At 37.7% G+C, this 26,811-nt stretch overlaps 1 protein-coding gene across 1 annotated transcript; it reads right to left on the bottom strand.

Moving 5' to 3' along the window:
* Window positions 1–11,333: 11,333 nt before the first annotated feature.
* Window positions 11,334–24,241, bottom strand: LOC131155893 (endo-1,4-beta-xylanase 5-like). The gene is made up of 9 exons (XM_058109341.1): window positions 24,016–24,241; window positions 15,645–15,691; window positions 15,253–15,478; window positions 14,767–14,933; window positions 14,523–14,621; window positions 14,205–14,307; window positions 13,574–14,119; window positions 13,329–13,471; window positions 11,334–11,702 (listed from the first exon to the last, which is right to left on the bottom strand). Exons 1-9 carry the CDS (start codon window positions 24,239–24,241, stop codon window positions 11,334–11,336), a joined length of 1,926 nt encoding a protein of 641 aa, XP_057965324.1.
* Window positions 24,242–26,811: the final 2,570 nt, after the last annotated feature.

Here is a 26,811-nt window from a genome sequence, read left to right as displayed (position 1 = left end):
CTATGATTTTATTGCGGGGGTATGAGCTTTCGGGCTTCACGTACCTTAAGCTCTGAGGGAATATTTGTATATATTTATTTATTTATTCATTTTTCATGTGTGTTTATTAATTCATAAAAGGAGTAGTTTAAAGACTTATTAGATTAACTTAGGGATAATTTAAAATTAATTAGGTACCGTTCGTAAGAACGGGCGCGTAGGGGGTGCTCGTACCTTCTCCTCGCGTAACCGAACTCCCGACCCCAACTCTGGTAATGTAGACCGATTCTACCCCTAACGGGGTAGTAATCATGTGTTCTAACCGCACTAAAGGTTAGTGGCGACTCCGATATCCATGTTTTTCCATGAAAATATTAAATTGATTTTTGATTTCGCCGCCCGGGGCACACGCGCTCCCGGGATGTCGCGACACAACATAATCCTATAATACCATAATTTCGTAATACCAGAGTTTACTAACCCTATCTAAATTTCACAATATCCATCCAACACTTGCATTTCCATAAATACACAAATCTCCAAAACATTTCAGTATGCTCACAACCATTTTGTTCTCAACAGACTTAAAACATAATGACATAAAACATAAAATAACTACATCCCAAAATATTATCAAAATTATACCCTTATCCTCAAAAGTGTTATCACAGATTGAGCTCTCTAAGCTCGATCTCGTGGAGGTCCTGAAAAAGATTAGTTCATATTCGGGTGAGACACATCTCAGTAAAGGAAGAAACAATATATTAAACACAGCGTGTGGCTAACATGAGGTATATAGATATCATTTTAAATACATTTGCAAATCATTATCATAACATTAAAATCGTTTTCTGAACCTAAACAATCATATGAAAATATTTAACCCACGAGATTACCCAAGGATAGGGGTGATTACCCGCTCATACAAGTAGCATCCCTCTGCTTTGATACTTAGGTAACCCGAAGGTCACTACTAAAGCATACTATAATACTCACCTTACTTAGCAAGCCCTCAAGTGTTAGATTGATCTCGTACTCATACCGTTCAACAATAGCTTACCGAAAAGGGACTTACGGATAGAGAAATCTATCCGCCCATACAAGTAAATTCCCTCTGCCCTAGTATGTTATGCAGCTACAGTCACATCTGAAGCTACTAGTGCACTCGCCTTACTCAGCAAGCCCTTAGGCGAAGTGTGCGCCCCGCCCAAACGTAACATGTTCTACATACACAGATACTACTAATATCATAATACTTTATTCTTTCTGTCATTATTCATTCATACACATCTATTCATGTTCATAACGTCTACATTTCATTTCATTTCACTTTATGTGATCTTCAACATTTCATTATTCATATTTGTCATTTCATATCATGGTCATTTCATAATCATTGCATAACATTTTCATTTCATTTCCTTCGTACTACAGTTGGTCTTTAGCCATCATCAGTTAGTCTACATAGAAGTGTGTTAGATCTGCTAGCATGACTGTCTTTCAGTTGTCTTACGTTTACATGGTTGTATTTAACATACACAAGCAACATAGTCAATTTCATGTTTTATTCTCAATGCGTTACTTACTTAGCCTATATCTCATATATTTAATATATATTTGCACAAAATCTCACGCCACAGAATTTAGCAGTAAAATTCATACATATTCCTATAAAATAGGCCAACCCAAATTTAACATTTAATTACTCAAAATATAATTTCCATTTCTTACATAATTATCCAGAAAATTCATTCCACTTTCTTCAGTTCATTTCCATAAATACATACCTAAATAAGAGGTTCTAGGCTCGGAAATCATAGTTTTACATGGTTGACATTTTAATAATTCACACCAAAACATACATATAATATAACGTAAATTATTATCTTTAATTTCATAAATTCTAATTTAATATATAGTTATCCCTTACCTGAATTCTCGAACTACACCGACAGGAATCCCACACAGATGCCCGTGGCGCTCACCCGTACCTTGATTCAAAAACCCTAGTTCCATTAAATTATCCATAAATAAAATACTTATTTAAATATTTCCTAGGGCCATAATTTCTACATAAATAATAATACCCGCAAATATAACCATTTTGCCAAATTTTCCAAATCCCATTCTTACTTTGAAGTGAGGTCTAGAAAACCCCAATTGGAAGTTTACCTACTCCAAAATGACGACAATCGCGAGTAGGACCACGTGGTGGTACCCGATTGTCAATTTAATGGCAGATTCAAAGAGAAATTGAGAAATTTAGAAAAAATTGCCTTACCTCAAGAATGGTGCCTAGGCCGCTCTTATGACAAATCTGCTCTAGCAGAAATGTCGGTGGTGGGGTTAGGAATCCAACGGCACCTTCCGTTTCTCAATCTGCTACAACACCGTCAAGAAATGGAGAGAAAGAGAGAAGGAGACGGAGCGAGCTGGAGTACTTAGGAGTGTTTTAAGGGGGGGGGGGGGCGCTTCCATTATGTACTTCTTCTTCTCCTTCTTCTTCTTCTTCAGTTAACTTTATAAATATATATATTAAACTTTAACTTATACTTATTATATATATATATATATATATATCTTATTTCAATTGGTTTTATTTATTTATTTAATACGTCAATTTAATAATATTTAACTAATTAATTGATTAATAATTTTAATTAATTAATTAATTTTATTTATTATTTTTCCTAATTATTTTAATTTTTCGGGTTTTTACAGCAAACCCTCGGGTGGAGTAATCTACTTTACCATAAATACTTAATTAATTAAAGTCTCACGTAGCAAACCATATTCGTTTCATAGAACTTCACACATATATGCATATTACAATCAATCCACACAAGATAATCATATAGTCTTCAATCATACCCACACAAGGTCTACATCCACACAATAAGTAATCGTCCACATAGGACTTTAACACATACATCATACACATCCACGCAGGATTGTCAATTACGACATACCTATCCACACAGGATTGGTCCACACAGGACTCTAACACACACATCATACACGTCCACACAGGACTGTCAATTACGACATACCTATCCATACAGGATTGGTCCACATAGGACTAACCAATCACACAACATATACGTCCACATAGGACTACTCAAACCACACAAGTTACAACACAAATACCCCATTTATGGTAAATAGGTAAACAATTTCCTCATACCACTGCCAACGTTATATCGTAATTTACATGAACGACAACACGAATCAATAACAAACCTGACCAATCAATCACATCCACACAATTACCACAGTATACACAATCATCCAGTATTTTCAACCAAACAAAGTTCACAACCCAACAATAATCGCAACCATCATGATTCATCATTCCATAATACCCATATCCATTTAATTAGCAAAAAAAAAAAAAAAAAGGTTTCAAGCCACACGATTTTTTCCAATATAGTATATAATCAAATCAACATTTTCATTTCCCGCATCATTCAGATAATTATACCAATTTATATATAAAATTTTATACCCAAATCTAACCGTTTTAAAATTATAAAAAAATCTATTGTAAAGTATTTCCCCTTACCCGCTCCTCGAGATTCAGGCTAAAATCAACAAAACAAGATCCTGTATTCCAAAAATTTCAAATTCATCAAATCTTAGTAAAACACCCTTATAATACTTCTTAGGCTCCAAATACCTTAAAATAATAATAATACCTTAAATTATTTCACTTACCCTAGTTTTGGGATGTTTCCCAAACTTCTCAAATCGAAAATCCGTTCCGCCTATATTACAGAGAATCTTCCCAGGAGTCTCGTGGAAGCTTCTGATTGTCGATCTGAGTTAAATCTGACCTAGAATCAATGAGAGAAGGTAGTAGGGCCGAAATTCTAGTGAGAGAGAGAATACATGCAAAAGATTTCACACTGAAATGAAAGAATTTGCTATTTATAGGCTGAGATTCGTCGACAAGACACACGTGGGACGAGTCCGAGTACACCGTTTGGCGATGAAACTGGAAACTCGTTGATGAATTTTAGAAATATGAAAACCCTTCTTGATAATTCCTCATCGACGTGACATGTGCCCTCGTCAATGAGCCAAGAAAAAACACTCGTCGACGAGACCAGTTGGTTCGTCGACGATTCTTTGCTGACATTCTTTAAAATATTTATCTTTCTTTCCTTTTCTCTTCTTTTGTTATTTTTATTAATTAAAATTTTCAGATTGTTACATCCTCCTCTCTTTAAAAGAATTTCATCCTCAAAATTTGTTAATCACTATTTTCACAATCAAAAAGTTAACTACACACAATCACAAATTTCAACCAATCTAAACACGTACAGCTCCTAATCATGCATAGCTAAACAAAATTAACATACATATTAACATAAACATATACTTGAGCCTTTAGTGTTGCCCTCCTTAGGCGTACCCAACATATAGACACACGCCGGGGCACCGCTGCTGCGAGGCACCAGGTTGTTCCTTTGGTTCTGATTCAGAGCTGGTGCATTATTTGGCAATTCTCGACATTTCGGGCTATGTGACCATGTTTGCCGCATCTATAGCATATGACACCCCTGCTCTGGCATTCTCCCCAATGCCGCTGATTACATCTAGGGCAGTGGGGGCGTGACGAATCGCCTTGTCGTCCCCGATCACTTCTTTCTGTGTTCTGGCCCGCTACATCTCTATCTCCTTTCCACGACCCTTTTTTTACATTTGTTTGGGATCGTGGAGAGACAGATCTTTTCCTTCGTTATGATGCCTCTATACCCCTCTGCAGACTCGACTTTGCCACAGCAATTTTCTCCACCAATTCTGTGAAATCCAGAATTTGCAGACACGCCATATGCTCGTGAATCCTCTGCTTCAGGCCCATTTCAAACTACATCGCCTTCTGATATTCATCTGGAACCACAGAAGGTGCAAAACGAGATAGCTCCAGAAATTAAGCAGCATAATGTTGAACAGTGAGGCGTCCCTGAGTCAAGCTGAAAAATTCCTTAGTTTTTTATGTACCATTCTTACAACTTATTGAACAAAAATTTAGCAGCATACTGCTAAAAAGACGATTTCAGCATACTACTGAACAGAAAGATTGGGTTATGCTTGTATGTATAGGTAAACAATATTTAGTTACACAAAAAATTCAAAATACAAAATTCAAACTTTCAAAATACAAAATTCAAAAATGAAACAAACATAACCAATCAAGCGTTTGTTTGAGGTGTGAGATTCGGTTGCTGCAAGTTCGTTGAATGTGGCTTGCTGTGATTGACTTTGAATTTAAGGATTCGTTATTACACCTAAGGTGGGAAATCCTTATGTTGAAGCCAAGTATTATCAAATTTGAAAGGAGCTTTCCTCAAACTACTCCTCTGCAGTCTAGTAAGATGTGATCATGATCCAAAATACATCTTGCAAGTGTTTTTTGACATAGATGTGAAAATGTTTCATCTTATTCCAAACTAACTATAAATATGTCCAATCTGGAGAAGATTGGTTTCTCTTAGTTAGTTGACCACGTGAAGTTCGCACCACTTGGAGGCAAATCAATGAGCTCCTATTTCTCAAAAAACTTCTTAAATTGTTTCATTACTTTAGTGATTTTATTTGTCCCATATCTTTCATCAGTACCTAATTTCATTGACGTCTCCACAGATGTACCATGGGTCCCTTGCGGTTCCTTGTGCTTCGATAATTCTTTCCAAAGAGATTCCTTGTCTTCTTCTTTATATGGACAGTACCACTGATTATAGCCATTGCCAACTTGAATTGTTGTTTTCCATTATAATTACGAGAGAGTATTCACCTTTGATTATCTCTTTTTGTAGAAATACATTAGATTTCCAGCACACCAATATACCTCCAGAGGCACCTTTTGCTTTGATCCCCACCCAATCAAAATTCTTTTCCTTCCATATTGATCTTATTAAATACCCATCTAACTTTTGGATCTTTGTTTCTTGCAAGAATACAATATTTGGATTCCAAACTTCTATCTCTTCTTTGATATGGGCTCTTTTGTTGTAAGTTGTAACCATTCAAGCCTCTCAAATTCCAGGATAATATTGTTGGATTCATTAAGCAATTGTGGTAAAGCTGCCTTCCATAATTATCTTTTAATTTTTACTTTGCTTTTCTTCCTTATGCCCTTCTGTTATTAAGCTTAATTTGTTGCTCAATGCTGGCACTTTGTCCTTTAACCACCCACCTATGTCTTCATCTTCTTACAGCAGAGAATATTTGCTAAAATCCACCATTAACCCACAATCACAATGATTTTTCGACCAATCCTTTTATCCTTCTAGTTTTGCGTTCAACTAGTATCATACCATGTGTTAATGGAATCTGGGCCTCTAGACTTACTGGGCTAGAAATAGAATTCTTGAGTAGGTCTGAGTTTTGACTGATTGAGTTTACCGGGCTGAGTGGCAGAGTCTCATGCTAGTGGGTTACGTATGTGTCTTTGGGCTTCTAGATCTGCTTTAAAGAATTAGGCCTAACCTCTCTTGCACTGTTAGTCTTAGATTTGCCAAATTTGATTTGAAATCTTAGGATTGGCTCCCTTACTAGCATGTTGAAGGGCCCAAGGTCTTGGAGCCTGTCTCGTTCAACTTTGTTTTTGTCTATCACCTTCATTTATCTGTGCGTGCTCACATACTCTTCTTCTTCCTCCCACTTGCTTTGCAACTTTCCTATGCTCGGTGACCGATCTTTCTATGTTACTTGATTCCGGCTCTGGACAAAGCTTTCATGGTGTTGTGTTCCCCTACTAATACCATCTAAGGTAGCTCGTGCTCAGCCACTAAGCTCTCCCAATTCATATAAGCTAGGTTCTTATAAACTTTGATATTGTCGGAAAGCTGTACCTTGTAGACCACATCACAATCAGCAATTAGATTATGATTTGGAATTCCCTTGCTTTTATGTAATTTTAATCGTATTACATCAACCAACCTATGTCCAACGCCTCCTCTGTTAAACCTCCACATATAAGTGCAATTGCTTTTAGCGTCGCTATACTTCTAAGGTGGAGAGGAATACCCCTTATAGTGATCTAGTTAGATTGATTTCTTTCATAAGGTTTATGACATAACTTGTAAGCATTCCAAATGTTGATTCATAGAAACTGACCTTTAAAAACTTGAGCACCAGGCGTCAGAGTCCTAGCAGCAACCAATTCTGATTGAAAGATGAATAATAAGAAATTGAAGGACACCCTTTTGATCTAAATTTCATTCACCTTCCATGTTTATCTGCACCATTTCTCCAATTCTACTAGATTACTTAGATTTGTGTTAAATCTACCCGCAAGGCAACCTTTAGAAACTTTTTCCTCCTCTGTTTCAATGTGATTTGGTTCAATCAATATACCTGAGTCTAGAAATCTGATAGTACATTCTCCTCCCGTATAGAAGACCTTTTCTTTTGCTTCTTGCAGATAAGATTTCCCCTTTTTGGTTGTTTTCCATTTGATCTCGGTGCTTTTTATTTTTTCTGCTTCTTTCGATTTTTTAGTTCTCTTGTATATTAATCTTCTCAATGCTGATACAAATTGCTTGCAATCTTCCAAAGGCTTCTCCATTCTCATATTAATGAAGTAAGCTCGTCTTCCACGAATTTCTTTGGATATTCTCGGAGTCACCAAGTACCATAAACTGAACTTAAGCATGAAAATTTCCTGATACCCCATACTTTTGAATCTTGCTCTTTCCTACGACCTTGCTCTCTTTCGACATCTTTGAGACTATTGATAAACCATGGAATGACCTCTGTATTAAGGTGTAATGATTTGCTAAACTGTTTCCTCCTCTGCACCATCCCTTAATTATAACGTAATAATATTTTTCAAATATATATATATTGAGAGAAGGTAAAGATTTTATTAAAGAAGACTAAAGAAAACAAACAGGCTCATGTTAGGATGTGTGGCTCGTATGAGTGTCGGTAGCCGCACCACCCAGTAGAAAATGTTGAAGCTGGAGATGGACGACCACCAACAATCTGCCTACCACGTTGACATTACAACTTCCTTATTTGACTTCTTCCCCCTCCCATGTGTAAATATATGTGTTTGTAATTGTGTGTGCTAAGTGTGGAGAGTTGCAGCAGATTGTGTGATTTGTGGTGCTGTGTTATGTAAGTGCAGAGAGCTGTGAGTTGGAGAGTGTGTGGTGCTGTATTGTGTGAGGCAGAGTGAAGAGAGAGTGAGAGAGGAGTTGAGGGCAGTAGCCTCCTCCTTCTTCTTGTATATTTCTCCCACGGTCATAGTAAATTTGTGTTCTCCCGTGGATGTAGGTCACAGTGGACCAAACCACGTAAATCTGGTGTTCGATTTTTGTTTGTGTATTTTTGATCGTGTGCGATTGTTGCTCAAAGATCCCTTCCCAAAAAATGGTATCAGAATGAGGTTGGAGCAAAATCGTCGAATCGAAGCAAAATTCCCAAGTTTGAGCCTCTACCCAGTAGCTCAAAACTCAGTTTTGAGACCACCACAAGATTCCTCTCGTTGAGACGAAGCTAACGACAGTAACCAGAGCTCAAACGGAGATTGGAGGAAGCCGTATACGCTCACATGTGCGCTGACATCAAGGCAACATTCCCACGCACACCCATGCGCCTTCACGCGCCAATGGGCAGTCAGCGGGTCACTCCACGCGTAGTCATGCGCCGACGAAAGATCGGCGAACGGCCAGAAGGTAGAAGATGGCCACGTTAGCCAGGACCCGTGCCGCGTCAGCGCCACGTAGCGCCCAATAATCCAGTCAACAGCCACGACACCTCCACGTCAGCGGACGAGTCAGCTAGGGGCCCCACGCCACGTCAGCAACTAGGACCCATAGTGGGTCCCACATTTTACGCATTAGAAGGTGGGGCCCCACATGCTACATTAGCAAACAACACAGTTAATGGCGTCACTAACGCCGTGAGGGAATATTCCATTAGTGAGAGGAATATTTTGTTAAAGTTGACTTTTGTTGACCAGTTTGACCAAAAGTTTGATCGGGCTTTTCGGAGCCATTTGGGTTGTTTTTCGAGCGATTTAAGCCATTTTAAAGGTTTTTGGATGTTCTGGAGCCATTGGCGGTGTCCGTTTATTAAGATTTGGAGTAGAATGGTAGGAATTGGCACTTAAAAAGTTTGAGGTGGAGAAATTTGATGGGCGGAACAACTTCAGTTTGTGGCAGAGCACGGTGAAATATATTTTGGTTCATCAAGGCTTGATCAAGCCATTGATCGGGAAGAAGCCAGATGATTTCAAAGATGATGATTGGATCGAATTAGAGATGAAGACGGTCAGCACAATTTGATTGTGTCTGGAAAATGAAGTTAAATATTCGGTGTTAGATGAAACCTCACCAATGGAGCTCTGGAGGAAATTGGAGCAATGGTATATGTCAAAGTCCCTTACTAATAAATTGTTTCTGAAGAAGAAACTGTATCAACTTGGAATGAACGAGGGAAGCAGTCTTTTTGATCACATAAACGATTACAACAAGATTTTGACCCAGTTGTTGAGTCTCAGCGTAAAGATTGATGAAGAAGATAAGACACTTCTACTATTGTCGTCTCTACTAGCTTCATTTGATAGTTTGGTAACTGCATTGCTTGTGGGGAAGGAAACCTTGAAGTTGGATGATGTGATGACATCACTTCAAGATTCTAAGACACTAAGAAAGCTGATTGTGACGTCTTATGAGCAAGCTTTGGTGGCTAATAGTGAGAGACAAGGAAGAAGCAAAGATTGAAAGCTCGGAGGTAAGCAATGGCGTTTAAAGTCAAGAGGACAAGATACGAATGAGGTCGTATGTTACTGGTGTGATAAAAAGGGGCACTTCAAGAGGGACTGTGAAGATCGAAAAAGATACGAAGAAGAAAAGAAGACACGAGGCAGTGTCAATGTATCGGAGCATGCCATATGGCATGGTAATGACGAGGCCCTTGTAATAGTGAGCAGCTCACATCAACAAATTAGTTGAAGAAATGTGCAGTGTCGATACTGCAAAAAGCACGATCGTATGAAGAGAGAGTGCCAAAAATTGATGAAGAAGAACATGAATGCTCATGGCAGTCCAAACGATGATGGATGGGTTTTGGACTCTGGGAGTTTAGTTCATGTTTGTTTTAAGAAATAATTTTTTTCATTCTTTTCAAGAAGTTCGCAGTACGATATCGCTCGGTGATTGGTCTTCATGCGATGTCAAAGGGATTGGATCTATGAAACTGAAGACGCCTGTTGGAGCGGTCCGTATTTTGGATGACGTTAACTTCGTTCCAAGGATGCGAAGAAATTTGACCTCCCTTAATCGGTTGGATTCTAAGGGTTGCCAAATCTTTGTCGCAGGTGGAGCTATGGAGGTGACCCGATGTGACTAAATAATATTTATTTGGAAGGAGTCCTGTGGGTTGTATCAGTTGATTGGAACCACAGTGGTTGGTGGTTCGATCTCAGATGATGATAGCGGTATGTCGTCAGAAACGAACAGATGAGTTCGATTTGTCGATGAAGAAGGCGGGTACTCTTTGCATGGTTCAGACGTTTGAACCAAGTTATAAAGACTTGCCTTGATCAAGTTCGTATCAAGGTGGAGTTGTGGTTTTTGGGAGTTGATACTCGCCAAGGTGGAGATTGTTAGGATGTGTGGCTCGTATGAGTGTCGGTAGCCGCATCACCCAATAGAAAATGTTGAAGTTGGAGATGGACAACCACCAACAATCTGCCTATCACGTTGACATTACAGTTTCGTTATTTGACTTCTTCCCCCTCCTATGTCTATATATATGTGTTTGTAATTATGTGTGCTAAGTGTGGAGAGTTGCAGCAGATTGTGTGAGTTGTGGTGCTATGTTGTGTAAGTGCAGAGAGCTGTGTGTTGGAGAGCGTGTGGTGCTGTGTTGTGTGAGGCAGAGTGAAGAGAGAGTGAGAGAGGAGTTGAGGACAGTAGCCTCCTCCTTCTTCTTGTATATTTCTCCCAAGGTCATAGTAGATTTGTGCTTTCCTGTGGATGTAGGTCACAGTGGACTAAACCACGTAAATCTGGTGTTTCATTCTTATTTGTGTATTTTTGCTCGTGTGCAATTGTTGCTCGAAGATCCTTTCCCAACAACTCATGCCTATATTTTTAGGAAAATAGGAAAGGTACATCTTGATTTTTTTCATTAACAATAATAACATTACTAGTGCCCAGTTTTTATTCTAGTTGACGTAATTCGTGATTATAAATTATTATTGTTATTGTTATTATTATTATTACATCACCAGCTCAAGCACGGATTTGATCCATCGCCGATCAAACTGACCTAGTGACTTTATGGGTGGATTACTGGTTTGGGTTTCAAAGCATGGCATAAAGTAAGTATACAGCTCATGCAGGAGAGAGGGTGACAAGCAGTGGTTTTTCCGGCGAAGCTGTTAACGCTGATGCCACCTTAAAGCTGCGGGAGATGGAGGAATTCATGTTCATCATATTCATTGTCACAGCCACCTGGTAGTCTCCATGGAAAAGCGAGGTCTCGAAGAAGCCCTGAGCATCTGTGTTGGCCGGCAGGAAGCCGCCGTGAGTCCACTCGGAAATCAGCTTGTCGACGACATCTCCGGTGGCCAAGTTCTTGAAGTCGTTGTCTGTCAAGCACATCTGATAACATCCTTCCAGCGACCAAGCTGCCCACATCACTATCCCCTCTATGTCTTCGTGAGCATGTGCCTCCCTTATTATCTGCTCCAAATACTCTGCCTATATATATATAATAATAATAATAATAATAATAATAATAATGAATTAGAACTACAAGACAAATTATATAGTGTTCCAATCGGCCAGTTTATCACTTTGCCTGTTTTTTAATATTCTAAAATTAATATTTCAATAAATTTTACATTTTAATTATAAAATTAACTATACAATAGTTATAATAAAATTCTTATTGTAAAAAAATAGAAAATGAATTGGGTAAGATCCAATAATATTTTCTAAAATTTTTGAATATGATTGTATTCTTTGAATTCTTGAAAACTTTAAAAAAATTATTTGAAGTTTAAATTTATTAATAAAATAAACTTTCGTCTACTTGATTATTAGTCAACTTTGTGAAAAAAATAGATTTTACGCTTAATAAGATAATAAATTTATTTTTTTATTTAATTATAATAAATAATTAGGAGAAAAATATTTGTGTAATTATAAAATTAACTAGACAACAACTTATAATATAATGTTTATATAGTGAGTAAATGCATGCATGTTAAGATAGGGAAAATGAACTTAAACTAGCCAGTTATAAAAAAAATAGACAAAAATAAAACTATATATAAATAAATATATTAATAATATAATAAATAAAAAATATAATACACATATATTGTTTCTCCACTTATTGTGTATGTGTGTATGTAGTAATATATATATATATATATAGTATATGTTATACATGGTGCACTAATTTAGACTATGATTAGGTGCTAATCACATAAGTTAATCGGCCTATTAAAAAATAATAGAGTAATCAAGGTACTCTTCGTTAAAATGTCAAGAGTTAGGTGATAAATTCAAAGATCTCCTAGTTAATATATTAGAGTTCGACTTTCGCGAGTTACAATTTTTCATTTGAGATAATATCTTAATATTTAAGTAGAGAAGAATAAAGAGATAAACTTGTTATCCTGGTAGATTAGTCGATTGTCCAAAACACCTCAGACACCATTATTTAAATAAATAAATAAAAGAGTATGTGATAAAGGAGTCATATTTAACAAATTTTACTATGAGTACAAATTTTTCTTTCATATATATATATATATATATATATATATATTATATCAAAATGGAAGAAAATGTGATCGGTGATATAGCTCCTTCCTAATAAATTAAAAAAATATTCACAAAAAATATAAAAAAACAGATAAATAATTTTTTAATAATACATGCAACATTGCATTTGGCTTCTTATATATTAATAATTTACGACGTCAAATGCAACGGTGCATGTGACTTTAAAAAATTATTTTAAAATTATTTTTAATTTTTTCCACACTAAACATTTTTTTTGCCATACGTAATTAATGCAGCGTTTTCATATAATTACATGTGATGTTCTTGGGTTTATTAACTTTATTATTTAACTATATAATGCAAGAAGTGAAATGCAGAATGCTACAAGTGTTTTTAAAAAATTATTTTTGATTTTTTTCACACCCAGTACATTTCTAGTGTATGCGCGCAATTAATTAGTGTAATGCTTTTGGTATCATTTTTCTAGTGTAACTGAATTAATACATATTAAAAATGTGGAGGGCAATTAAAATCAAATTAGGGAAAAAGTCAAGGTTTGGTTTTACCTATTTAATAATAATTAAATCTCACCTGATTGGCCCCAGACCGAACATCCAATTCTGTAATCCAAACACGTGCCCCTGTGGCAGCTAGCAGATCAATGGCAGACCTCATGTACGGCAAATTTGGAGTTTCTCCAAAATGCCCCTCTAGCCCTATTCCCGCACAATCAACTCCAACATCCACCTTCTTCGTTGACTTTGACTTTGACTTCGACTTCGACTTCGACTTCGATGTTTGCCTCCTCTCCCCGCCCCCTTTTGTGCTAATACTACTATTGCCTTTCCCAATGTAATCCAAAATCTCTTTCAGTTTCTGAATGTAGTTTCCCGGCGACGCAGTCTCGTCCCTCGGCTCCTCTATGGTGTTGAACTCGTTCAAGAACATCGTTGTCCCCTTGTCCAGCTGAAACGCCCGCCGGTAGAACTCCGGCGACGCCTCCTTCCCCAGCTTATCCTCGAAGAAGGAGAAGTGTATGTTCTCGTTGACCACGTCCCACGCTATGACCTTGCCGGCGTACCTGGTCATGATGGATTCGATTCGCCTGGAGGCGGCGGCGGCAAGTTCCGCCGGCGAGAGAGATTTCACCCACTCTGGTTGGTAGTTGGCGTCATCCCATAAGACGTTGTGGCCGCGCGTCGAAATGCCGTTGGCTTTGGTAAATTCGAGCATGGCGTCTGCGACGGAGTAGTCCTCTTTGCCGGGAGACAGTTCGGTGGAGTACCACTTCATTTCGTTCTCAAAGGTGGTGAAGGCGAACCGAGAAGTGAACCAGTTCTTGTACGCAGTGTTTGTGAGGATGTTCTTGTTCATTGCGCATCCTGAGTAATTGTACGTAAGAGAGTAATAAAAAAGAATATAAAACAAAGTATGTACGCTAGTGGAAATGGTTGTGCGATTAACTACCAAATGGAAAACCGAGTTTAGTTTGTTTTATGGAAATGGTAGCGTTTGCAAGGGGATTTCCTTGAGCGTCAGTGGCATGAAACTTCACTCTTCTCTTCCGTGTCTGCAAGATTTATTTCATATTAGACAATAAGTAAAGTTCCCCATTTACAACTTCAAAACTTTCAACAGAATAGAAATGAAATGATGAAATAGTTCACTTTTAAAAAACAAATACTAGATCAATTGGCGATCGAGAAGTTAATTTTAATTTTATTTTTTCTTTCCTATTCTCTAAAATGAAATAAATAGTAGTAGGGTTTCTCATGTTTGAATTACCTTTTCAATGCTTTGGCGTTGATGAGATCTCCACTCCTCATCCGTAAAGGGTTGCAAAGAGATGCTGTCTGCCCATATCTCAACCGTTGTGTTTTCGCTCTGCACGCATGCGTGTAGAGATCATTTCATACATACATACATACATACATATATATATAACCATGCAGTAAATTAACATCAATGCTTTCAATAATCTTTAAATATTTAATTCTAATTAATTAAATGAAAAATGGTACTTAATTACCTCGAAATAGAGCTCAGCCATGGCAGATGAATTATCCATAGTGAGGCCTCCCTTGAGCATGGACCAACACTCAGACTTGGCGGTCACTATACCAGCATGTTTAAACCCTGAATTTGTTTTGAATATGGCTCTTACCGAAGCAATTCCATGATTCACTTGAATCCAAGCTGCAATATATAGCAAAAAACAATAGCACACTAACATTACTTCTTCATAACCAGGTTAGACTTTAAATATTTTTAAGATTATGTTTGGTAGCACGAATTTCAAGTTTATTTTTCATAGAAAATGAAAATAGTAGCATGGATTTCATGACTTTGTACAACCTTGCATTGCATTTAATTCAAAATCAACACAAACCCAGATTTAAGATTTGAATTTCAAGCTCCCAAACATGGCTATATAGTTAAGTTCATGCAAATCGACTTTCTTGGAGAAGTCATCTACAGCCAATAGCTGCAGCAATAGAGATCGATGAAAGATTACCAGATAAGGTGTAGTGGTGGGAATTTTGCAAGAAAAACTTCTGGGAAAAGCTATCAAATGGGTGCTTCCTGTCGCAAGCCACAATGAATTTGTTTTTTCTGGGTGATTCTCTATGCTCAATTTTTGCTTCTCCAAATGGTTTCCACCACTCCCCCAATGGAGCATTGAGTTCGGGGTTTCCCACAATTCCTCCATTGTACTGAGGCTTGGGAGGTTCTCCCAAGCACTTCCCAAAAAAAGAAAGCACGTTTGTAAATGAGAAATGAGATATAGAAATCACAATTGAATGAAATAATGCATTCATGCATATGCATATCTATGTTCACGAATTTCATGATCAACTAGTAAGAAAAGAAACAAATAATTAATTAATTGTAGGAAATTAAGCTTGCCTGGATGCTTGCTGAGTAATCGTATGGCAAAGCATTGACTATAAACCCTGCGAAATTGATTGATTTTAACATTTTCACTTCAGCTAATAAAGAAATAATAATAATTAATAAAACATATTTTATAACTATTTTTTAGACCTTGGTGTACTCATTTGAGCTAAATCTTTTATGGATTAATCCACAAACTATTCTTCATGTTAATTCACCAACAACAGCTATATGCCTCCTATGCAATTTGAAGACAATCAAGCTGCATGCATTTATTTTGTTAAAAGAAAATTCAAGTATATTTTGTGACTTACCTGCAAATAGAAAATAGTATAGCAGTGGTAGAACCAAATTGTTTCTCAATCCAACCTTCATTGCAAGCTTACTCTTCCAAAACTCGATTATGGCACTTATGCCAATGAGGGCTATCTATAGGGGCTATCTTTCAAGAGAGAGAGAGAAAAAAAAAACAGAACGCTCTTAGGTTTTAAGGGCAGAACCATCCCCACAATATCCCCCCGCCCCGACCTTGGCAACGTGGGGGAGCGTGGAATTGTTCGGTATTTTAGAATCACAATTGTGAAGAAAAATTTTTCATAACGAAAATCTTGGGTAATCTTAATTTTTGATCTATTCTTTCTTAGCCAAATGCTAATAAAAAATTAAACTTAATTTGTGTCTGAGAAGATGCAAAGCATGAGTTATTTTTTAAGGAAAAGTAAACATTAAACGATAAAGAATTGTCAGCAAGTTAATACTAGGGGAAAGTTCACAAGACAAGGAAAACGTCCCACATGCGTGATTAGAACTTTTTAGTTAGAAACGGAGTGAAACGCATGTAATCGAATTTATAAGAAAAAGCGATTGCTAGACTACATATGATAACTATCAATGAAGTACCAACAAGTCAAAGTTTTAAAGTACACATTCTAAAAGTAAAGACACTATTTATTTTTTTGACTATGTTTTCTACTTAGACGAGCGGAAAGCACACATGCACTTTCTTTTTTCCTCAACAAAAGTGAATACTAGGTTTCAACAAAGAATTGTGAAGCAATTACCATGGGGTAAGGATCCAGAAAAGGAGTGAATGTTTATAAAATATAGATTGATAAAGCTAGGGGTTGCAAAATGGGTTGAAACCCGACGGGTGACCTGTGACCCGCTTGTTTAAATTGAGTTTGGGTTTAATACAAGAATGGGTCAAACCAAACCAAACCCGTTTAACAAATGAGTTGGCACAGGTTTGGGTCGAGTACCCGCCAGGTGACTCGTTAATATATATACCCAAACCTGCGCCAACTCGTTTATTACTACAAAAAATAAGATTATTAATGAGGGATTAATGAGTATTAGTGACAGTTCATAATTAGTCGCTAAATCTGTGGTGACTAATATTTATTAGTGATGAATTCTGAAAACCATCACTAAAAATGGAGTATTAGTGACGGTTTCATTCCATCACTAAAAGCCTAAGACCGTCACTATAAATTCTATATTTTCTCGGTTCAAAATCGTCACTAAAGTTCAAGTATTAGTAATGGTTTAATAGCTATCACTAATAGTCCACTAATATTTGTGACTATCACTAAACCATCACTAAGGCTCACGAGACCAACTTTTAGCGACGGTTTGAGAACCGTCACTAATAATGGACTAGTAGTGATGACTTTAAAACCATCACCAATACTTCGTCATGGTGTTATTAGTGACGGTTTTCAAACAGTCACTAATACTTTTAAATAATTAATTTTTTTAAAAAAAATATCCTTTAAAAACCTGCAATTACATTTTAGCATACATAAAATTAAACCAGAATTACTAAAACATTCATAAATTATTCAAAATTAAAATGCAAATTGTTCAAAATTCAAATACATACAAAAACAATTTCAAATTAAAATACAAAAAGTAATTCTATTCAGATAACAAAAAATTCAAGAATAGTCAAAAGCTGCGCGTCTCTGATTGTAGTGTCTGATTTCGTCTAGTGTTGTGACAACCACAAACCCTACAAAGTAATAATTATACAAAAAGTTAGTATACAATTTTTTATCATATACGTATACTATAATTAAAAATGATTTGATAGCAAAATGATCGAACATTCAGACATAATTAAAAAAAATGATACAATTGTAAATAACTAAGTTTGATCAATCAGAATTCACCCCACTCAGTTTGGACCTCGTATGCCCGACTTGGACACATGAATGCTAACATCCACTAAGTTTGTTAAGTTTGTTTGTATTCTAACTTTACTTTTAAGTTGGCAAAAAGCTCATAGGGAGGAGTTTGTGAGCACCGTCAGCTCTAGCACGTCCAAATCAATGTAACGGACGTGTCGAGACTGACCTTATTCAATTTGGACCTCGTATGCCCGAATTGGATACTTAGGTGCTTAAAATGTATTATGTAATGACCTCTTTATTTATTTATTTATTTTATATTTATATACTAACTGTTATGATATCCCCTGCTATGGAACTCGAGTCTCGGAAGGCACTAGGGTGAATCTGAATATAAAATCATACCTATGCAGCGAAAACATAATTCATACATCCATACACATCATACAATACCAGAAATCTGTATTTCTATACCATAACTATATAATACATCTCTCTTCAAAATACCTGTCCCAAAATACAAAACCCTACACAAACTTACCCTCCAAACCAGGGTAATCAATATACTCTCTATCTGCGAGCCTGATCTGCTTGCCTAGCTGGCTCACTTGAAAAACGTTAAAGTCATAAGGTGAGTCGACGCTCAGTAAGTGGAAATATGCTATTACAAGAGTGTGACAATTAAGTTAAAAATACTTTTTGAATAACAATTGAACTGTAATACAATAATAAATCTGTAAAGCATATCTTTCTTTTCACAATTTAAAATATAACTGTATCATCTGTGTTTGCTACTTTTCATACTACTAATATCATACTATACTCATTATATATTATAAAGTTGTATACATATACATAACTATGTTTTGTCCCTGGAACTCTGTATGTCGTGATTTGACCCCTCATGACAGGGTTGTGTAGCTTGTAGGTGGGACTTAATCGGTCGGCCCTCCACATAAGTCAATATACTCTACACTATCTCATCTCGGCCAAACTACATCCACTCCTAGGCTCGGGACTGACTGCTACCTTGTCAAACTGGCCCCCTCCACCCAGTGAACTGTGGAGCTACATACTCTCCGAGCACGGTCGACGGTACCCACATACTATATGAGATATGTGGTAGCACTCTATCTGTATATAGCAACGGTAGCGTGCTCTGTATTCTTTATCTGTATCTGTTTGTATTCTTTCCTCAGGGATCTAATACTATATATATTTATATATATACATATATACTCTTTTACTGTTTTCATCATGTTTCCAAAATTACCATAACACTTCTGTACTGTAAATACTGTAATCTCTATATACTGTATCTGTAGCATCTTGATGCTATCTCTGTATATCTGTTTGTATACTCTGTCTATATACTCTGTTTGTATACTCTGTATGTTATGGTAATAGGAAACATGACATACTATAAACACTGTATATAATGTTCTGTATAAAGTTGTAATATATACTGATCTGAGTAAAGCTGTAATATACTAATTTGGATAAATATCCGTGATATACTAATCTGTATAAAACTATAACATACTGATCTGAGTAAAACTGTAATATACCGTTTTGGATAAAATATCTGTAATATACTGTCTATACCTGTGTAATCAGTATTGTAAGAACCCGAATTTAGAATGGTATTTAAATAATAAAGAGAGGGAAATGGAGACCGGAAACTTTGCGTTTGTCGACGACATTGAACTTTGGAAGGACTAAAGGAAAGGGGGTCAGCAGGGTTTCGTTGATGAATACAGGGGATTCTTCGATGAAGGCTTTAAAGATTTCGTCGACAAACACAGGGCTTCGTCGATGAGAAAATACCAAGAGGGGTTTTTGGAGCTGACTGAATTTCATCGACGAGAAGTGGATTTTGTCGACGAAATGTGTGAAGGACTTGTCGATGAAGGACGGGCTCGTCGACGAAATCCTCTACTTATAAATATGAAAATCCAAATTTTTATCTTATTAAGGAAGCCATCTCTTTTCTCTTTCTCTCCCCTTCGATTTTCTCTTTTTCTTTCTTCAATTTTGGGCTAGATCTTTGCCGGATCGACAATCTGAAGTCACCACGACGCTCCTGGCAGAGTTCTCTCCAAATCTGCTGGAGCGGATCGTGGAAGAAAGCTAGTTGGAAATCATCACAGAGTTGAGGTAAGGCTTTTTAAGCCATATTTGGTCTTGCGCTAGTTATAAGAAATGTTGTGCGCATGAAAATACTGAACTTTAATACTGAAAATTTTCATTTTCAGGGTGTTGAGTTGGAAACCTTGCGGGTGCGGGGAAGATTTTCTTAGGGGCTTTACAGGAATCAGGTAAGGGGATAAACTAAGCCAGTTTTGTCTTGAGAAAATGCATGTAAATATATATATAGTATCTGTTTTAGGAAAGATAAATATATTTATACATATGATTTATATTTGGAAAATACTGTTTAAATGATGATATGTTGAATACGTGGAAAATCTGTTCAGAGTGGCATGAGTATAAAACTGTTATGAAATGCTGTTTTCTGGGAATATGGATGATATGGATTTTTATGATGGAAAACCGGCGTACGGGCTGAGATATTTTTATATATATATGACTTGCCGGCGTACGGGCCGTGCTATGTGGATGAGATTTGCCAGCATACAGGTTGTGCTATATGATTTGCCGGCGTACGGATCGAGCTATGTGATCTACTAGCGTACGGGCTATACTATGTGATTTGCCGGCGTACGGGCCGAACTATGATAAAATGTGTAATACCGGCTTGCGGACCGATGATTTTCATAATATATGTATATGTGCAAAATGATATGATTAATGTGAAAATTAATGATATGAGATATCCATGTATCACGATTTTAGTATATGTATATGATATCAGAACCTGGTTGGCTTGGTTTAGGCTAGCACTTGTACGGTATTGTTGCTATGTGTCCATGGTCTCCGTGATCATGATATTTATGTTAATGCCGTTGTACGGAATGGTGTGAGATTGAATGGTCAATGTGGTTATTTTCAAGAAGTGTGCTGTTAATGCTCTTGGTGTACAGACCAGTTTGGGTAGACCCATCGGATCTACAGACTAGACTATTGACTTGGCAGTGGGCAACCAACCATTGTCAGGTCCCGCCTTCGGGCCACACAATCCAGTCATGTGGGGGTAATACATGACAATAGCCAGCTAACCTACCAGGATTGTTTTTATGTTATTATTATTATGATATGAGATGAGAAATGTTTATGAGAATGCAGTATGTCCTGTCATGTTTTGATCTACTTATGTTTCCCCAGATTTGATAAACAATACTGAATATGTTATGTATGATATATGTAGAACACAGAATACTCATGTTGCCACACACTAGTATTAGTTTATTTTCCCTTACTGAGAGGTGTCTCACCCCTTAATCTTATAAACTTTTCAGGAGCTCGTGATAGAAGAGCGGGAAAAGCCCCACTAACCTAGTGCTGGATATTTGTCCTTTTTGAAGGGTAAGTTTTTGGTAGGGATAGTTAGGTTTTGTGCGATTTGTCCCTAGATTTCATTTTTTGGGATGTATATATGGAAGTACAACGATGGTAGTAACTCTAGTATATTGTGATATATGAAATGATGAAAGGCATGTGATTGTATGTTTCCTACTGCTAGGGATTCTATTGTATGTTCTGATATATTCCTGGTACCCATAGGTTCAGGTGGATTGTGACCTACTGAACTAGAATGTGAGATGTGTGGTAGTGATTTTATGATGATATTATTATTAAAAAAAAAATAAGTGGAAAAATGAGCAGGTCGTGACAGGTATAGTATGATATACTGTAAAAACTATATAAGTTCTTCATCACATAAATATCTACTCAGGCCACACAAGTGTTTAAAACTTATCTGTAAAACTGGGTAATAAACTAGTATGCACATATGTGTAAAATCGTTGATAACATTATAAAAATTCCTAGCATAGCATATTTCCCTTACCTTAACTTTGAAAAGCCCCAACTAAATTCTAGCCCTATACTCGCAGAGTTCTCCACTCAACACCCTGAAAATCAAATCCCCTAGAACAAAACATCAGTATTTCTTCGTGTGTTGTATTTCTTATAACTGAGGGAAAGACAAATACTGAATAAAATGTCTTACCCTGAGATTGAGACGAAATCCAAACCAACTCCACCAACGATCAGCTCCAGCAGACTTGCAGATAACTTCGCCAGGAGCATCGTGGTGGCTTTAGATCGTCGATCCGGCGTAAAACAGGTCGGAATTGAAGAGAGAAGGGGTGGAAGACGTTTTAGAGAGAAAGAAGGAATTTCTTGCTTTGATTTTTCATCAAAAATCTGGGTTTTCACTATTTATAGAGCCGAATTTGTCAACGAGACACATCACCTCATCGACGATTTCTTCAATAATTTCGTCAACAAACTTTCTCTCTCGTCGACGAATTTTAGTCTGTCCCAAAAACCCTTCTTGGTATCTTCTCATCAACGAGTCGTAGCTTTGTCGATGAGGTTCCCTTGTGCACTTGTCGATGAATTCCCTGTGTTCGTCGATGAGGCCCTATGTAAGAATTCTGTGTTATTATCTTGAAAGTGCAATGTTGTCGACGAACGCTTCGCGTTCGTCGACAAAGCCTACTGCCTCCTTCTATTTGTGTTTCCATTTCCCTCTCTCTTGTTATTTAAATACCATTATTTTTCGGGTCGTTACATTCTCCCCTCCTAATAAAATTTCGTCCTCAAAATTTACTATCTGTATCTCCATCTATCATCCCATAAAGGCAAATGGTCTACTTATTTTATTACCTACCCTCACTTGTGGCGGAGGAATATCGTGGTTACATTTATGTTCTAGGAAATTACACATATAAAACAAAAAAATATCTACTAACTAAAATCAATACATGTACCTGCAAAAGACACTTATCTAGCTATTATACTTTACCTGAGTACCTCTATACCTCTTGGAACAATTGTGGGTATTTCTGTCTGATCTGTTCCTCAAGTTTCAAGAAGCTTCCTCTATGGCATGATTCCTCCACAAAACTTTAACTAACTGTATTTCTTTAGAGTGTAAAGTTTGAACCTTCCTGTCCAAAATCTGTACTGGTACTTCTTCATATTTCAATGAATCCTTAAGCCCTATCTCTGCATAGCTAATGATGTGGGATGGATCTAGGACCTATTTCCTTAACATGGCAACATGAAACACGTCATGAATTCGAGCCAAAGCTAGCGGCAAAGCTAGCCTATAGGCAAATGACCATATTCTCTCAAGTATCTCAAAAGGGCCAATATACCTAGGATTCAATTTGCCTTTTTTTCCAAACCTCATTACTCCTTTTAGAGGAGCTATCTTCAAAAATACTCGATCTACCATGTCAAATTCTAACTCTCGGTGGCGAGTATCTGCGTAACTTTTCTGTCGACTCTGTGCTGTACTAATTCTTTCTTTAATTAGTCGGTTCTTGTCGCAAGCCTGCTGTACTATCTGTGGACCCAAAATTCGCCTTTCGCCTACTTCTTCCCAGAAAAGAGGAGAACGACATCTCCTACCATACAATGCCTCGTATGGAGCCATGCCGATATTAGCCTGGTAGGTGTTATTATAAGCAAATTCAACTAACAGCATAAACTGAATCCACTACCTCCAAAATCAAGCACACAAGCACGAAGCATATCCTCTAATGTCTGAATCGTCCTCTCAGCCTGACCATCTGTCTCGGGATGAAAAACAGTGCTAAAAGCTAATTGCATACCCATAGCCTCCTAAAAACTTTTCTAGAATCGTGAAGTAAATCGAGGATCTCGACCGGAGACTATGGATACTGGTACTCCATGAACACGAACTATCTCCTGAACATATATCTCTGCTAGTCTGTCCATGGAATAACCGATTTTAATAAGGATGAAATGAGCGGTCTTCATCAGACGATCTACAACCACCTAAATTGCATTCAATCCTTATCGTATTGGTGGTAACCCCGTAACGAAATCCATCGAAATGTGGTCCTATTTCCATTCTATAATGAACAGTGGCTGCAACTGTCCTGCCGGTCTCTGGTGCTTAGTTTTAACCCGCTGACACATCAAACTTTGCTGAACAAATTCGGCTATCTTCCTCTTCATTCCACTCCACCAGAAATACTCTCGCAGGTCCCTGTACATTTTAGTATTACCGGGATGGACCGTGTATAAGGATCTGTGAGCCACCTCCAGTATAGTTATCCTGATCTCAGTATCTACAGGAACATATAACCTAGTACGAAATAGCAGAGCTCCGTCATCTGATATGTTGAACTCCTCACTCTGACCCTCACGTACTTTAGCCATCACCACTACCAACTCTGCATCATCACCTTGAGCTGCTTTAATTCTCTTGTAAAGCGTTGGCTGAACCACTAGACTGGCAATGACTATCTGCGGACCCTCCTCCATTAACTCTAAACTGAGCTTCTCCAAATCCATTAAAATTGAATGTGGAATCTCCATGGCTGCCAGTACGGGTCCCCCTGATTTCCTGCTCGGAGCATCTGCCACTACATTTGCTTTTCCTGGGTGGTAACTAATCGTGCAATCATAGTCTTTAATAAGCTCTAGACACCTTCTTTGCCTCATATTCAAATCTTTCTAGGTAAAGAAATATTTCAAACTCTTATTATCCGTGAAAATCTCGCACTTTTCACCATATAAATAATGCCTCTAGATCTTGAGAGCATACATCATTGCGGCAAGCTCTAAATCATGGACAGGATAATTCTTGTCATATTCTTTAAGCTGTTTGGACGCATACGCAATGACCCTGCCATACTGCATCAACACACATTTAAGACCTTTCAAAGAGGCATCACTGTATATTACGAACCCATCCTCCCCTGAAGGAATAGCCAGTACTGGAGCTGAAACTAAACACTGCTTTAACTCTTGGAAACTGTGCTCACAGCCATCAGTCCATTCAAATTTTACATTTTTTCTCGTAAGTCGTGTTAATAGACCTGATAGCTTGAAGAAGCCATCCACAAAATGTCGATAATAACCTGCTAATCCCAGAAAACTCCTGACTTCTTGAACATTTCCCGACTTTTCCCAACTCACCACTGCCTATATTTTACTTGGATCAACTGATACACCTGCTTTTGAGATTACATGGTCGAGAAATGTGACCTATTTTAACCAAAAATCACACTTCTTAAATTTTGCATATAATTTCCTTTCTCTAAATATCTGCAACACCAGCCTTAAATGATGCTCGTGCTCCTCAAAACTCCTCGAGTAGACCAGTATATCATCAATGAACACAACCAAAAATTGGTCCAAATACTGATGAAACACTCGATTCATTAGATCCATAAATACTGCTGGTGCATTAGTCAACCCGAATGGCATCACTAAGAACTCGTAATGCCCATACTTGGTATGAAATGCGGTCTTTAAAATATCTTATGCTTTAACTTTCACCTGATGGTAGCTTAACCGCAGATCAATTTTAGAGTAAACCTGAGTCCCCTGGAGCTGATCAAATAAATCATCGATCCTAGGGAGAGGATATTTATTCTTGATTGTCAGTTTGTTTCTCTCCCTATAATCGATGCATAATCTTATGGTTCCATCTTTCTTTTTCATGAACAGAACTGGCGCACCCCAAGGCGACACATTGGGCCTGATGAAACCTTTATCCAGCAATTCTTGTAACTGTTCTTTCAATTATTTTAACTCTACCTGGGCCATACGATATGGTGCTTTCAATATTGGTACAGATGCTGGCAACAAGTTTATAGTGAACTCAATCTCATGATCTGGTGGCAAACCAGACAATTCTTCTGGAAATACATGTGGGAATTCCCTCGCTACTGGTATGTCAACTTGTCCTAATTCTTCTTTTGGCAATTCTTTTATGTATGCGACATACTCCTGGCAACCACCTTGTAACAATTTCCTCACCTGAATAGCCGACACTAGATGTGGCGAGGCATGCACACGTGAACCCGTAAATCTAAATTCTGGCTCACCTGAGGGTCTGAAAATTACTTCTTTCTGATGGCAATCAATACTAGCGTGATAAATAGCTAACCAATCCATACCCAGTATCACATCAAATTCTTGTATATCTAGGACCACAAGATCGGTTAAAAGTACTCTCTCCTGAATACTTATTGGAAAATTCTGAAGTACCTCCTGCATCTAACCACAGATCCCATCGGCGTACCCACAGACAATTCTATATCTAATGGTTGTGTCTCTATTCCAACTATCTTCACATATCCCGCTGATATAAAAGAGTGGGCGGTACCTGTATAAAAAAAAAACAATCATTTTATATGGTAAAGCAGTAAGAGTACTTGTGACCACGTCTTCAGCCGTCTTAGCGTCTCTTGGTGTCAACATGTAAACCCTCACCGGCGCAGTGTTCCTCTACAACCACTGCGGGGCGCCTGATATCCACCTCGAAATGGTCTGCGAGCCTGTGCATAATTCAATGACATCTGACACGTTCGATCCATGTGATCGGGCCTCCGACATCGATAACAAACATTTTCCCCCAATCCGCAATCACCAGGATGTCTCTATCCAAATCTTGGACAAATGGCAGGAAGCTATCCACCCTAAAATCCCTCATGCTCTACCATCTGCCTCTCGTCTCAGCCAGATCTACCTCCTCTCTAAGGGCCTCGACTGGGACCTGCTTGAAAACTCGAGGGCATAGTCCTCTTCCTCTGACTTTGTGTCAGTGTCTCTCTAGATAGATTCTCCTCCTCTATAGTGGCCCTGTTAACCAATTCTGCAAAATCTTGGATCCTCAGTACCACCACCTGTCCGTAAATGTCTCGCCTTAGGTTCCTCTTGAACATTCTGGCCTTCTTCACTTCATCGACCCCAATATATGGGCAGAAACGTGAGAGCTCGATAAATCTCGCCGCATACTGCTGGACAGTCAATGATCCCTTGGATAGGCTCAGAAACTTTTGTACTCGAGCCTCTTTGATTGAGGTAGGGTAATATCTATCGAAGAACACGTCCCTGAAAAAAGCCCAGGTTATCGCCACTGGTATAGCCCTCTACTC

The sequence above is a fragment of the Malania oleifera genome, chromosome 5, assembly GCF_029873635.1.
Source record: "Malania oleifera isolate guangnan ecotype guangnan chromosome 5, ASM2987363v1, whole genome shotgun sequence".
In the NCBI taxonomy this organism is placed as follows: Eukaryota; Viridiplantae; Streptophyta; class Magnoliopsida; order Santalales; family Ximeniaceae; genus Malania; species Malania oleifera.
Note: the sequence above shows the minus strand (reverse complement) of the source record. Positions and strands in the feature narration are given on the sequence as shown.

Bases quoted from the DNA above. Each gene is read 5' to 3' on its own strand.
- LOC131155893 (XM_058109341.1), bottom strand. From the start codon at position 24,241: ATGGAGATTCCACATTCAATTTTAATGGATTTGGAGAAGCTCAGTTTA. The intron at 14,934-15,252 runs GTAATCTTTCAT...TATATATTGCAG, and splicing joins CCACCACTACACCTTATCTG to CTTGGATTCAAGTGAATCAT. The intron at 14,622-14,766 runs GTAATTAAGTAC...GCATGCGTGCAG, and splicing joins TGGCTGAGCTCTATTTCGAG to AGCGAAAACACAACGGTTGA.